General features: G+C 48.7%; 1 protein-coding gene across 3 annotated transcripts in view; it reads left to right on the top strand.

Annotated features, from left to right (window-relative positions):
- Nucleotides 1-461: 461 nt before the first annotated feature.
- The window catches only part of Larp1 (La ribonucleoprotein 1, translational regulator), a 63,563-nt gene continuing 49,191 nt past the window's right edge, over nucleotides 462-14,833 (top strand). For 2 of the 3 annotated variants that reach the window (XM_090320889.1, XM_090320891.1), the window contains exon 1: nucleotides 462-1,098. In XM_090320889.1, the coding sequence (XP_090177015.1) occupies nucleotides 675-1,098 (424 nt within the window). In that variant the 5' untranslated portion in view covers nucleotides 462-674. The remainder of the gene's footprint in view (nucleotides 1,099-14,833) is intronic. The other variant, XM_090320888.1, reaches the window with a different exon arrangement.

Here is a 14,833-nt window from a genome sequence, read left to right as displayed (position 1 = left end):
CCGTCTCGGAGGTGCTCGCTGGAATCGCAGGCGAGGGGCGGGGCCGAGAGCGAGAGCGAGAGCGCGGCCCTACGCGCGCGCTCCCGCCGCCCAGCCGCCCGCCGCCCAGGGCCGGCCTGGCGGGCGCGCCCCCGCCGCGCCGTCCCCTCCCCTTGGCCCGCCGCCGCGTCGCGAGGCGCGCGCCCGCCCGCCGCCTGCCGCGGATCGCGTGGTCTGCCTCCGCTCGCCGCTCCTCTCCCCCCGTCCGTCCATATTGCTGCAGCCCCCCGAGCCGGGAAGCCCGGACCGCCTCGGGGGCGGGGGGGAGGGAGGGACGGGACGTGAGACCGGCCAGGTTCGGGGGTGGGGGGCGCCTCGTGAGGATCGGGCGGGGGGGGACGCGCGCCGAGGAGGCCTGGACCGCAGAGTGGGGGGCCTTCCTCCTCCTCCTCCTCCCCCCCCCCCCCCCCCGCCCCGCCAGCGGGCCTCGGATCTACGGCGGCGGCACTCGGCCGGGAAGGGAGCCGCGCCTAGCGTGAACCCCGACCCTTCTCCGTAAGCGACTGGGACCCGGCGGCCCCGGAGGAAGGCGTCGCGGGGCGCTCTGCGAGCGGAGTTCGAGGCGGGGGAGGCCCCCTCGGGCGCGCCCGGCTTCTCCGGGGCGGGGGGGGGGGGCGGGAGAGGCGGGCGCGCAGATGGCCACTCAGGTGGAGCCGCTGCTGCCGGGGGGCGCCCCGCTCTTGCAGGCCGAAGAGCACGGGGGCCTGGTGAGGAAGAAGCAGCCGCTGGCGCCCGAAGGCAAGGGCGAGCCCGGGGCGAACGACGTCGGAGGGGGGGAACCTGACGGCGGCGCCCGCAGACCTCGGCCACCCTGCGCCAAGCCGCCCAAGGAAAGCGCCGGGCCCCCGGAGCGCGAGAGCCCGCGGCCGCCGCAGCCGCCGGGCGCCGAAGGCCTGGCGATCAGCGACGGAGAGGAGGGCGGCGGCGAGCCGGGCGCGGGCGGAGGAGCTCCGGGCGCCCGCCGAGACTTCGTGGAAGCACCCCCGCCCAAGGTGAACCCGTGGACTAAGAACGCGCTGCCGCCGGCCCTGGCCACTGTGAACGGACAGTCCCCTCCAGGTGGGTGAGCCGCGGCGGCCTCTCCTCGATCCACGGGGGCCTCTTCCGGGGGTGTGTGTGTGTGCGCGGGGGGTGGGGGTCCCCTTCCCCAGCAGCCACCCCTTGCTGATGGTGACTTAGGATTTTGATGACGAGGATGATGGTGGTTGCGATTGCTTTTTTTTTTTTTTTTTTCTGGCTTCTAGGGAAGTCTCCGGCTGCCCTCCTCGCCGCGCTCGCTGGTGGCATGGAGGCCCCGGCCTGGGCCGCAGCGGTTAGTGGGCAACGGCGTGCTTGGGGCCTAGTAGGCTGGGGAGGGGGGGGCGCGCCGGTTTCGCGGGAAGAGCCCCCCATCCCCCCGTGTCTTCCTTTCCCCCCGATCCTCCCCACCATCACCATCAGGTCACCGGGGGTGTGGGGACGAGGCTTGAACCCTTCCGGGCCAGCCCCTGGGCCACCGCGCACCCCACGCTCCCGGGTTTGGTGGCCTCGCGGAGCCGTCCCCATGTTGTAAATGTTTAATGAGCATATGTCATGGAGGAGTTTCCTGCCGGCCGCACAGATTGGGTGGTGGGGGTGGTGGGGTGAGGGGGGGGGATTTTTCTTTTTAAGTTTAGTAAGTTTGGGCCTGGAGTTATAGGTGACGGGGTGGGGGGGCGCTTTGGAGAAGGAAGGGGGTGGGGGGGCGCCATTTGGTGGCTGGCGATCGGGTCGATTCTCGGGGAGGAAAGGAAAAGTCATTGAATTCGGTGGTTTCCCTTCCTCGATCTCGCTCCGTCTTCCGCCTCCTGGAGCAAGTGTGCGGGAGGAGCCGGTTGGGGGCTGGCGGAAGAGGGGAGCGGGTGCGGGGCCTGCGGCGACGCGAGGGGCGTGTGCGGCGGGGGAGGGAGTGGCCGCGCCGGGCGAGCGGGCGGGCGGGCGGGCGGGCGGGTGACAGTTGGGCGCCATGCGCCGCGCCGGCGGCCCCGAGGACTGCTCGCGGCCGCTCGGGGTTGGCGTTCGGGATCGGCGTTCGGCGCGCCGGGAGCCGAGAGGCCCGGGGCGGGGAGGGAAGGAGCGTGTGTGTGCGGGGGGGGGGGAGAGGCGCCGCCGTGGTTCCCGGCATGCCTCCGCCGCGGGGGCGACGTGGGGCCTCCTGCCCCGGGGGGAGCCGCGGGCCTCCGCCGACCCCCACGCCGCACTCCGGCCGTGGGCTTCGGGCCTCCGGCGGAGCGGCGCCCGCGTGCGGCGGAGGGACACGTGCAGACGAACATGGAGGCTGCGGGGCGCATCCCTCGGGTCTGCCGGCGTGGGGCGGGGTGGGGCGGGGGAGGAAGACCCGGCTCCGCCGGCCGAGGCCGAGCCGGGAAGCCAGTCCTGGAGGCGGCGTGCGTCCTCGCGGCCTGCCTTTTCTGGTCGCTCCCTTGGGGGGGGACGAGGGGGGGAAGTTCGTGTCGTCCTTCACCTCGTGCTCTCTTCCTCTTGCCTTGTCTCTCCTCCATGCAAAGGGCAGCGCCGAAACCTCCATTTTCTCTTGGATTCCTCCTCTCCACCCACAGTGGAAGGGAAAACAACTTCTAAGACGCTCTCTGGTCCTCCCCCCCCCCCAACTCAGAGGTATAATCATCCCCAGGAGAGAACACTCCTTAGAAGTTTAAATGGGGCTACTCACCCGGGCTGCTGCTACTTAGCTAATGGTGAACCTGCCCTGTGGGTTTTAAATCAGCCATGACATCAGGTGCTGTGGGTGCCTGACCCGGCGTGTTGTGTTAAGTCCAGGGGCCCTTGGTAGCCTGCGTCACTGGGGTTACCGATGGTGGGAAGAAGACGGTTTGGCTGGCATCTCGGCTTTCCCTCTGAGCGGAGGATAAGCTGGCTTGTTTCAGGTTCCCAGAGCAACATTTTGAGTTGGGTAGATTTGTTCTCGTTTTTTTTTCCCCTGGAATCCTTAAAGCCAGAGTCAAGTCTTTGCAATAGCCATTGACAGATAAACTCTGAATTAATCCAGTAGCTTCTTGATTTAAATTTCTTGTTAGGGGTTGGATGCCTTTTTTTTTTTGGGTGAAAACTCTGATTTTGGGTTGTCTGGCTGCTAAGGTTTAGGTAATAGCCTTATCTCTGCCGTCAACATGGATTTATCTCTAAGGCCCCTTTCTAGCCCTAGTTTTATTTGTAGTCTGGAGAAATTTTAATGTGACACCGGTGGAGTGGCTGTGTGGTCTTGAGAGTTTCTGTGTTCTGTGATGCATATGTTTTGGGGAGTCTACACAAATGAGTACCTCATAACCATGCTAAAAGCTTCCCAAAGCTTGCTGCAGATGCCTATTTTTAGCTCTTCTTTTGGCTGCGATGCTGGTGTTTTTAGTTCTTTAAGGGACACAGCAGTAACTAGTAATAAAATATGTTTTATGATCCTCTCTTCTTTCTTGTGTGATTCTTTCTTCTGGTTTTAAGCGTCCAAGTCCTAGATTTGTAGTTTTAAATCTTGAGATTTGTGTTTTGTCTTTTTGCACACTTCCTCCACTACAATATTTTACACATGTTTGATCCCCTTCTCCCCCTTATTCCAACCACACCCTCTTCTGGGATCCATTATGTCTAAGTTAAAAGAAGGCACAGCACAGGTGCTGGGATCAAACTGCGTAGGCTCAAATGCTAGCTCTGCTATAACCATCCTGTGTCTTACCTTTCCCATATTTGTAGTAGATTTATGTGCCTGATTTATAGGGTCATTGTGAGTGTGCACTATGATATATATATATATATATGTAAATTATTTAGTGTATGACACATGGTATCTGTTGGTGACTGGTTTTTCAGAGACTTCTCTGGGTCTGAGTTTTTCTCCAACAGTAAAACCATGTCAAACAATGCAAGCAGTTTGTTTTTATATATTGTATCAGTACCCTCTAGGATAAATGAGATCTCTGCCTTAAAATTTGGTAATTAAGTAGGCACCAGTGGCTCTGTAATCCTAGCTACTCAGGAGGCTGAAATCTGAGGATCGAGGTTGGAAGCCAACCTGGGCGGAAAGTCTGTGAGACTTTCATATCCCAACTAAAAAACTGGAAGTGGAGCTGTGACTCAAAGTGGTTGGCAAAAAATTCCTAGGCCCTGAGTTCAAGTCTTGGATTGGCACACACATGCAAACAAAAACGGCTGAGAGTAATGGTGCATTTCTGTAATAAAAATACTAAAAAGGAAAATTCCTTTTTTTTTTTTTTGCCAGTCCTGGGCTTGAGCTCAGGGCCTGAGCACTGTCCCTGGACTTTCTCAAGGCTAGAGCTCTACCACTTGAGTCTCAGCATCACTTCCGGCTGTTTTTCTATGTATGTGGTACCGAGGAATCGATCCCGGGTCTTCGTGCATGCTAGGCAAGCACTCTACTGCTAGGCCAAACTCCTGGCCCAGAAAATGACTTGTTTGTCTACAAGCAATTAGACATAGTATACTTAGTTGGTGATTCCCAAACTTTGGAGTTATGGTATTTTTTTTTTTAATTTGTTTTTTATTTTGACAGGGTTTTGTGTTGTAGGCTAGGCTGACCTCACATTTGCGTCCAATCCTACCCCTGCCTTCTAAAGTTCTGGAATTGCAAGCTTGTATAACAACATTTGGCTTATGGTTTGTTTTGGCTTGTTTTTTAGTCCGTCCTGGGGCTTGAACTCTGGGCACTGTCTCTTAGCTCTTTGATCCACAACATGAAGTCCCGTTTTCAAGTGACTAATTGGAGATAGTCCCACCAGCATGTGGCTGGTTTTTTTTTTTTTGCCAGTCTTGGGGCTTGAACTCAGGGTCTGAGCATTGCCCTTGGGCTTTCTCAAGGCTAGAGCTCTACCACTTGAGTCAGAGCATCATTTCTGGCTTTTTCTACGTATGTGGTTCCAAGGAATAATTGAACCCAGGTCTTTGTGCATGCTAGGCAAGCATTCGATCATTAGGCCAAACTCCCAGCCCTTTTTTAAAAAAATAAAACAAAAAAAACAAAGACTTTAGTGATTTGCCTGAACTAAGCTTTAGTTGATTTGCTTTTTGTAAAAACCCTTGGGGAGGGCTGTGGAGGCCAGCCTAACTGAACTGAACTTGTGTTGTGGCTGTGCATGTGTAGTTCAAGTCTCCACTCCGCCAGCAGGGGTATTGGATGGGTTTGTTGTATATATACCTCTAACTTGACATAGTTATAAAACTGTTTTTTAAAAAAAACAAACACTCGGCCGTGTGCAGTGGCTCACGCCTGTAATCCTAGCTACTCAGGAGGCTGAGATCTGAGGATCCAGGTGCAAAGCTAGCCTGGGCACCAAAGTTCATGAGACTCATCTCCAGTTAACCACCAGAAAACCGGAAGTGTTGCTGTGGCTCAAGTGATATAGTGCAAGCCTTGAGCTGATGAGCTCAGGGACAGCGCCCAGACCCAGAAGAGTTCAAGACCCATGACCTACAATAAATAAGTAAAACTGTTGTGCTAGAGTGGATGACAAAGTCTAAGTCTTTTTTTTTGTTTTGCAGTCCTGTGGCTTCAACTTGGGGCCTGGGCACTATTCATGAGCCTCTGTGCCTTTTCTGAGTTGTTTATTGGATTCTCACAGATTTTCATGTGCTGGCTGGCTTGGTACAGTATTTCTCCAGATCACAGCTAGGATTACAGGTGTAAGCCACCATCTCCTGCCTAAAGTCTAAGTCTGAATGTTTATACTCTTGGCTTTTTTTTTTTGGTCCTGGGAATTGAACTCTGGGCCTGGGTGTTGTCCCTGAGCGCTTCAGGTCAAGGCTACTGCCCCAGCCCCTTGATTCTAGGCCTGAGCCACCATGCCTGGCTTGGCATCAATTCTCCCCTCCCCACCCCGTTTTAAGTGTGTTTCAGAAATGTTAACTGAGCCAAGCACCAATGGGTCACGCCTGTAATTCTGTCTATTCAGGAGGCTGAGATCTGAGGATCACAGTCCAAACTCAGCCTTGAAACTTTTTTTTTTTTTTTTTTTTTTGCCAGTCCTGGGCTTGAGCTCAGGGCCTGAGCACTGTCCTTGGACTTTCTCAAGGCTAGAGCTCTACCACTTGAGCCTCAGCACCACTTCCAGCTTTTTTGTGTGTATGTGGTACCAAGGAATCAAACCCAAGTCTTCGAGCATGCTAGGCAAGCACTTTAACCACTAGGCCAAACTCCCTGCCCCAGCCTTGAAACTCTTATCTCCAATTATCCACGAGAAAACAAAAGTGGGGCTGTGACTCAAGTGGTAGAGCATTAGCCTTGAGCTAAAGAGCTCAGGTACAGTGCCTAGTCCCAGAGTTCAAGCCCCATGACTATCTCCCCCCAAAAATGTAACTGGACTGATTCACAGAACTTCTCCATAGTGCCCCAAAGGTCCTCTAATACTACCTTGCAGAAAGTAGATGGAAGTAAGGGTTGTGGCCTCGAATTATAATCTAGTTTGCACTTTTGAGTCTCATCTCTGCTTATAACTTGTTAGGTAGGTAAATTATTTGGACTTGCCTTTTTTTTTTGGCCAGTCCTGGGGCTTGAACTCAGGGCCTGGGCACTGTCCTTGATCTTTTTTGCTCAAGGCTAAAGCTCTTCCACTTGAGCCACATCACCACTTCTGGCTTTATCTGGGTATGTGGTACTGAGGAATTGAACCTAGGGTTTCATCGTGCATGCTAGGCAAGCACTCTACCCAGCCCTATTTGGCATGTCCTACCCGTTAACCCATCTTCACTACAAGAATGATAGTTGCTGTTTCAAAATCTTGTGAGAACTAACAGTGAAAAATTTTATAAAGCCTGTCATATAGTGCCAGGGACAGAGGAAGCACTTGTAAATATAAGTAGCATTTATTTAGTAAATGCTATTTTAAGATGTAGTGAATCTGTAATGAATGATAAACATTATGGATGTTAATTCCACTTCGGATTACGCTCTTTGACCAGCAAAGTAGACATTGGCAGTCTCCGTGCTTTCTTGACCTTTGCTTGTCAGTTCTTCAACTGTGAAATGAGGGAATTAAATAATACCTAATTGTCTTTTAAGGATTTTTATTTGTTGCTTGCTTTTAGTTTCAGAACTCCCCTCAAGAGGAATAAATCAAAGTAGAGCTGTGTGTGCGCGTGTGCGCACGCGCGTGCTTCTGGGGTTTTTTTGGTGATTAATTGGAGATAAGAGTCTCACAAACTTTGCTGTCCTGGCTGGCTTCGAACTGCAGTCCTCAAATCTCAGCCCCTTGAGTACATAGGATTAACAGGAATGAGCTGCCATTGCCCAACTAGATATTGGAATTTAATAACATGCGGGTTTTTTTTTTTAAGTTTTATTTTATTGTCGGGGTAATGTATAGAGAGTTACAGTTACATTTGTCAAGTAGTTGGTGCATTACTTCTCATGTTTTTGTCCCTCCCTTCCTTCCCCCCTCTCACTATGCAGGATATTTCTGTGCTCTCGTGAATGGTATGACTTTAGAAAACTTGCTTAGCTGTGATTTTTCTTATTCACAGACTAGGGCTAATCCTAGTGCTGAGATCCTACTCAGTTCTATGTGCGGGGCAGCCCCGTGAAAATCTAAGCTGTTCCATGCAAGTACAACTGGTTTATATTCTAGAAGATTCATTCCAAAGCAAGATACACATAGAGTATTGAGGCAATTGATTATTGTGAGTTGCTGTCCATACTCTTCCTAAATGGGAGATAAGGGTAAGCTTTCAAGGTGAGGTGTGTGTGTGTGTGTCTGTTTTCTTCTTCAGTACTGGGGTTTGAATCCAGAGCTGGTTAGGTCTTGAACCATGCCTCCATCCCTGTTGGTGATCTTCATCAGGGCTACCCGACCAGCTTCCTGTGGCAGATGGGAAGATGGCCTGGGCTTCTCTTGGAGGGATTTTCCAACAATTGTAGGTAGTCTTTTTTTTTGGGGGGGGGGATCTTGAGGCTTGATCTCTAGGTCTGTGCACTGTCCCTGAGCTCTTCAGTTCAAGGTTACCACCCTTGAGCCACAGTCCCATGCCTTGTATTCTAGTGGTTAATTGGAAATAGGCGTCTTATGTTCTTTTGTACCTGGGCTGGCTTTGAATCCCGATCCTCAGATCTCAGCCTCCTGAGTAGCTAGGATTACGGGCGCCCTGCTGGGGGTAGAGTCTTTTTATTTTATTTTATTTTTTTTTGCCAGTCCTGGGCTTGAACTCAGGGCCTGAGCAATGTCCTTGGACTTTCTCAAGGCTAGAGCTCTACCACTTGAGCCTCAGCACCACTTCTGGCTTTTTTCTATGTGTGTGGTACCAAGGAATCGAACCCCGGTCTTCGTGCATGCTAGGCAAGCACTTTAACTATTAGGCCAAACTCCCGGCCCTGGGGGTAGAGTCTTGATGTGGCACTTTTGTTCCTTTGGCAGAGTCTTTGCCCTGGCAAAACCTTAGATGTGGGTAGGTGGTAAGGCCTCTGAGTCTTATTGCTGGATTTTGCAAAGCTGATCACGTAAGTTTCATATATGGTGAGGTGGTTCACCTCAGTTTGAGGTATTGTAAGTAAACCTGGCTGACCTTCCCTATCAGTGGCCTTGTTGTACTCTCCAAACTTGTAGGGATCCTTATTACATATATTACAGATTTTCTATTAACTTAAAAGAGCCTTTCTTTTCTCTGTCGTGGGTGAAGTTGTCAGCTTCTCTGAGGAATGTAAATCCCACAGTAGCCATTTGGACAGGGCTTTTGCTCTGCTTTCATATGCACTAATTTAGGCTCTTGATAATTAAAAACAAGTAATGGTGATACAGTAGTCATGATTTACTGAGTGGTCATCTATTCTGTCATTTCAGCAAGTGCTTTTTTTAATTTGTGGGTCATGGAGCTTGAACTCTGCCTGGGAGCTGTCCCTGAGCTCTTCAGCTCAAGGCTACCGCCCTACCAGCAACTGCTTTTTTGTGTGTTCTATCCAGTCCTGGGCCTTTAACTCGGGGCCTGGGCACTGTTCTTGAGCTTTCTTAAGGCTAGAGCTCTACCACTTGAGCCTCAGCACCACTTCCAGCTTTTGTGTGTGTGTGTGTATGTGGCACCAAGGAATCCAACTCAGGGCCTCACCCATGCTTAGCAAGCACTCTTCCACTAGACTTCCCTCCCAGTCCATGCAAGGGCTCTTTCTATCCCACTTCTCAGATGAGGAAAGAGGGACTTAGGAGAATTAAAAGCACCTCTTCTAATTGCTCACACCTGGAGATCATTCTGCTTCCTCTATTTCTTTGTTACTTCACATCTGATTAACCAATATTTCCTTAAATTTTTTGGCTCGTACTGTTTCCAAATCTAAGTGTGTGTATGTGTACATATATACATGCATGCTGGTACTGAGACTTGAACTGGGAGGCCCATTTTTACATTTAATGGATACTCTAGTGGGTAATACAAATCTGTTGGCATGGGGCACATTCATTCAAAAGGAAGTATGCAGTATTTTGGTAGTGTAGCAGGTACATCCATTTCAGTCTAGATCAGAGAAGTCTACCTGAAGGAAGCAATGGCCAAGCTGAAATGGAAAGGACAAGTAGGAGTTATAAAGGAAATAGCACTGTGGCTCAGGTGGTAGAGTGCTACCCTTGAAAATAAGTAGCTCTGAATTCAAGCCCCAGGACTGACAAAAGTTATTTGGACTGGGAATGTGACTTAGTGGTAAAATGCTTGCCTAGCATGCATGAATCCCCAGATTTGATTGCTCAGTAGCACAGAAAAAGCCAGAAGGCTCACAGTGGCTCAAGTTGTAGAGTGCTAGCTAGCTTAGAGCATAAGAAGCTCAAGGACAGTGCCCAGGCACTAAGTTCAAGCTCCAGGATTGCACCAACCAACCAACAAACAAAAAGAAACCAACTAGAAACTAGGCTTGGGATTCAGCGAAGCCCTGTGGTTGAAGTGAAGACGACCGAAAAGCAAGCAGTTTCGTCTTATAAGTGCCAAATCTTTACAATTTTAGCTGGAAGTCATAGGAAATTTTAAGCAAGCAGTGTAACAGTCAGATACTTCCTTTTAAAAGTTGACCTTGGCACAGAATCTTAGGTTAAGAATGGATGGTTTGAGTAAGAGTGCAATAAATAAAGGTAGAATGACTTAAAGCTTAAAGGGGGTAGGCAGGGGGTGGTGGTGGTGGAATAGATGATTTGGAGTGGCTCACTTCTATAATCCTAGCTACTCAGGAGGCAGAAATCCAGGAGATTATGGATCAAGGCTGGCTGAAGTGTAGAACAAGTCTATGAGAAAACATCTCCAAAATAACCAGCAAGAAGTTAGGCTGTATATGTGTGCTCAAACTGTACTGAGTTCAACCCCAGTATCACCAAAACAAAACCAAACCAAAAAAAAAATGGTTTGAGGCTTTCTATCTGTCCTATCTGTCCTTTGGTACAAAGTTCTCAGGTTATAAAAAGGAGTAGTAGACTTTGAGGCTGGGAATGTGGCTTAGTGGTAGAGTGCTTGCCTAGCATAAATGAAGTACTGGGTTGGGTTTCTCAGCACCACATAAACAGAAAAAGCTGGAGGTGGTGCTGTGGCTCAAGTGGTAGCACACTAACCTTGAGCACAGCCCAGGCCCTGAGTTCAAGTCCCAGGCCCAGCAAAAAAAAATGGTGGTGGTGATGGTGGAGTAGACTTCTTAAGATAGTCCTGAAATAAAGATATTGGGTAGTTATTCTTTTTGGGGTAGAGTGGCTGAAGCTCATGGTTTATCTCTGACTCTTCAGAAGGCTGGATTATTTGGAATGTATCTCAGTTGCTCAGAGTGAGTTTATGCTTGCTTGCTTACCCTCTGCTGCTGCCAGTTTGGTAGGGAGAAAGGTCCTATAAGTAGTGGTGGAAGGCAAATATCCAGCTTGTCAAACTCACCACGAGCCTGTAGTCCTGAGCTGGGGAGATTTTCTGGTCTCATGAGCTTGGCTGCTATCCACCAGCCACTCTGCAGCTTGGCCGTGAGATTTTCCAGGGACAGGCAGCCTTATATACAAAAATTTCTTACCGGGCGGGGAATGCGGCCTGGTGGTAGAGCGTTTGCTTAGTATGTCCGAAACCCTGGATTCAATTCCCCAGTACCATATAAACAGAAAAAGCTGGAAGTGTTGTGGCTCAAGTGGTAGAGCCACTAGCCTTGAGCACAGAGAGGCTTCAGGACCCTTAGTTCAAACCCCAGGACAGGCAAAAAAAAAAAAAATCCTACCATCTAAAGCCACCACTTTTTGGCTGAATTTGGCTATAGTTACACCTGGGTTGCATTTATTCCCAAATAAGCTGACCTATGTAGGGTTAGACTCATCACACCAGTTCCTAGTTGTCTTCTCTGTCCCCATTTTTATACCCTTGGGAGTTTGCTTTTGCCAGCCCTTCCTTTGAAAGAAGAAGAAATGTTAGGCCTGGAAGAGACTGAAGATACCATTGAATGTAAAATGACTCCTTGTTTTTAGTTTAGAAAAGAAATGGGAGTTCTTGAAGATCACAGTTCAAAGCAAGGCATGAGACTTGAACCTCAGTGCAGTTCAGTTTTCCTCGAAGGGAGAATTAGAGGTTGGGTATGAGCTTTAGTCCATCACCCTTTGATCTAGCTCTGCCACTTACCAATTTAGCACTATTGTGACTGGTTGGTGACTTGTGCGCTATATCCAGAATTCCCACTATAATCAATGTAATGTGTGTATTTAGGTGCTTGAACTTAGACCTGGACTCTGTCCCTTTGGTTTTTTTTTTTTCCTGTCAAAATGAGAACAAAGTTGCATGTGAAAGTAGAAAGGTAGCTGGAAATGAGGAATGTGCAGAGGACGTGGTTCACCTAACACAAAATACACCTTCAGAAAGGAATTGTTTTAAAAGTAAGATTATTTGCAGGGATCAAAGCTTAGAGTTAGGTGGGCCATGGCCATGCTGGTTGTCTTGAAATGGAACATGTCAGGAGACCTGCTTCTTACCGGCTTACAGTTAAGATTAGTGAGTGTTGGCTCTGGTCTGAATTTTTTCAATGATAATATTGCCCAGAATCCACTGGTAGGTCACTGCTGTGGTTGGGCTTACATTATGAAAGAAGTCACAAAGGACCATCCCATACCCTCCTTCCAAGAAGGCCCAGTCTAGTTTGGACCTTCAGGCTAGATTGAAACGGACAGATTTCAGATAAGTTGTATATAACACTTTAGTAATTTATATTCAGAAATCAAGAAAATAAAAGCATGGAGATTTCTAGCCTTTCTTTAATAGAGAAAGCTGACTGAAATTATATATATATATATATATATATATATAATGTTTTATACATACATGCATACATATACTTTTTTTTTTTTTCCGGCCAATCCTGGAGCTTGAACTCAGGGTCTGAGCTACTGCTGCTTTTTTGGAGGGGGGGCGGTGTCGTGGGGCTTGATCTAGGCATGGGCGCTACCGCCCTACCCTTGAGCCAAGCCCCACTTCCCATTTTCTAGAGGTTAATTGTGCATGGGTTCATTTGTGCCCGGGCTGGCTTTGAACCTTGAGCCTCAGATTTCAGCCTCCTGAGTAGCTAGGATTACAGACGTGCCTGGCATCCCTGAGCTTCTTTTGCTCAAGGCCTTCACACTACCACTTACTTGAGCCACAGGGACACTTCCGGCTTTTTCTGTTTATGTGGTACTGAGGAATAGAACCCAGGGCTTCGTGCATGCTAAGCAAGCACTCTCAACCCCCATTCTCAACCCACATTCTCAACCGACGCATACACTTTTTTGTGTTAGTCTTGGGCCAGGATGCTGCCTCTGAACCTTTTTGCTGTAGGCTAATGGTCTGCCTACACTGGAGCCCCAGCTGCATGTAGTAGAGTTCTACAACATTTTGATGATTAATTGGAAATAGTCTCCTGCTGTACCATGACAAGCTTTAAACTATGATCTTCAGAGCTCAGTCTCCTGAGTAGCTTGGATTATAGGCATGAGCTATTATTGACACAATGGTTACTCAAAAATCACTGCAAGGGTAAAAAGGAAATGCACAATGAAAAAAAATGGTTTGCCATTTTTTGTGTGCATGTGCCGTGTGCCTGTCATGCTTGAACTCAGGGCCTGGGTGTTATGTCCCTGAACTTTTTGTGCTCAAGGCTAGTACTCTAGTACTTGAGCCACAGCTCTACTTCCAGCTTTTTGGTGATTAGGACAAGAGTCTCACAAACTCTTCTGCCCAGGCTTGTTTGGAACTGTGATCCTTAGATCTCAGCCTCTGGAGTAGCTGGAATTGCAGGCCTGAAAAACCTGTGCCCAGTCTGCCTTTTCCTTTTTTGAACCTTTTTGTTTAACTCTGTCCCATACACACATTTACTAGAGAATCAGGCTTCCAGGTAAAATCAAAGACTTCAGCTATTTTTTGCTTAGACAGAAAAGTTGTTGAAATTTGTCACTTAAATATTATTATAAATCAAGACAAGCTTCTGAAGTAAAGTTCCCTCCAAAACAATATGAAAATAAAAAAAGGTTTTAATGCTTATCACTTTGTTAGGTTGACTCAATCTTTTCTGGACCATTTTTGTTAAAAAAAAAATCAAAATGTATCTTAAAAATCAGACCTAGGTCATTATGTCACTACACTCTTTATCTCTTTCCTGGACTGCTGCAGAAAGTCTTCTAAACAGCCTTCTTGCTTCTTTGCTTCCCACCACCTATATTCCACATAACTGAGCAATCAGTCCTACAGCAGAAATCAAAATGTGTCACCTCTTCACTGAATTCAGAACAGAATCCAGACTGCCTTCTTCCATTGTCCTGTATCTTCGTTCCTCTCATACAGGTTTTCTTTCTGTTCTTCAAATAACTCTTTAGGGCCTCACTAAGCACCTGCTATTTTTCCAGGGGTAGAATTTTGAATATTCATCACCAGGCACCTTATCAAACCCGTCTTGGGTAGGCCTTAGAAGTACTCCCGACACTGACTGAACCTGTGCTTGGTTACTGCTCTGCAAAATCTCTGGCCAACTGGCTTATTTTGTTTCTTCTCCAGTCCTTCCACTATTTGAAACTATCATGTTTTATTAAAGATGGCCACAAATTGATACTTTCCTCAATAAAAGGTGGGGCTTTCCTCCTCTCATTCTTGGAATATTACAAAAGTGATGTCACCCAAGTATCTAGACCTACAATTAGAATGCTGACAGCATCCAATTCTATCTCTTAGGTCCCTGGGAAACATAGTTACCATATCCCCTAGTTCCAGCTTATTTCACCTTTCTTCAGAATGTCAGCCACTTTTGTCACTGGTGGAGCACAATCTCGAAGTTAATTCTTCCTAAATCCTAACCCATAAACGAATGAACAAAATAGTTTCTTCCCTCCCTCCCTCCTTCTTTCCTCCTTCTCCACACACCTGCCATGCATGTGTCTGTACATGAGTACAGTTCATCCTAGGTCCTGAACAGGACCTGGATGCTATTCCTTATCTTTTTTTTTTTTTCCAATACTAGGATTTGAACTCAGGGCCTGAGCACTGTCCTTGGATGCTTTTACTGAAGGCTAGTGCTCTGCCATTTGGGCCACAATGCTACTTCCAGCTTTCTCTGCGTATGTGGTACCAAGGAATTGAACCCCGGGCTTTATACATGCTAGGCAAGCACGCTGCCTTTAGGCCCCACTCCCAGCCCTGTTCCTGGTCTTTTTCATTGAAGGCTAGCTGGCACTCTACCACACGAGCCACAGCTCTACTTCCAGCTTTTTGGTGATTAAGTGGAGTCCAGACTTTTCTGATCATGCTGTTCAGTCTCAGCCTCCTGAGTAGCTAAGATTATAGGCGTGAGGGTGCAGGTGGTGGGGTGTTAATT

This window comes from Megascapheus bottae, chromosome 29 (genome assembly GCF_031878675.1).
Source record: "Megascapheus bottae isolate mThoBot1 chromosome 29, mThoBot2.hap1, whole genome shotgun sequence".
Classification (NCBI taxonomy): Eukaryota; Metazoa; Chordata; class Mammalia; order Rodentia; family Geomyidae; genus Megascapheus; species Megascapheus bottae.
The sequence above is the reverse complement of the archived record's forward strand: the minus strand, read 5'-3'. Positions and strand labels throughout refer to the sequence as shown.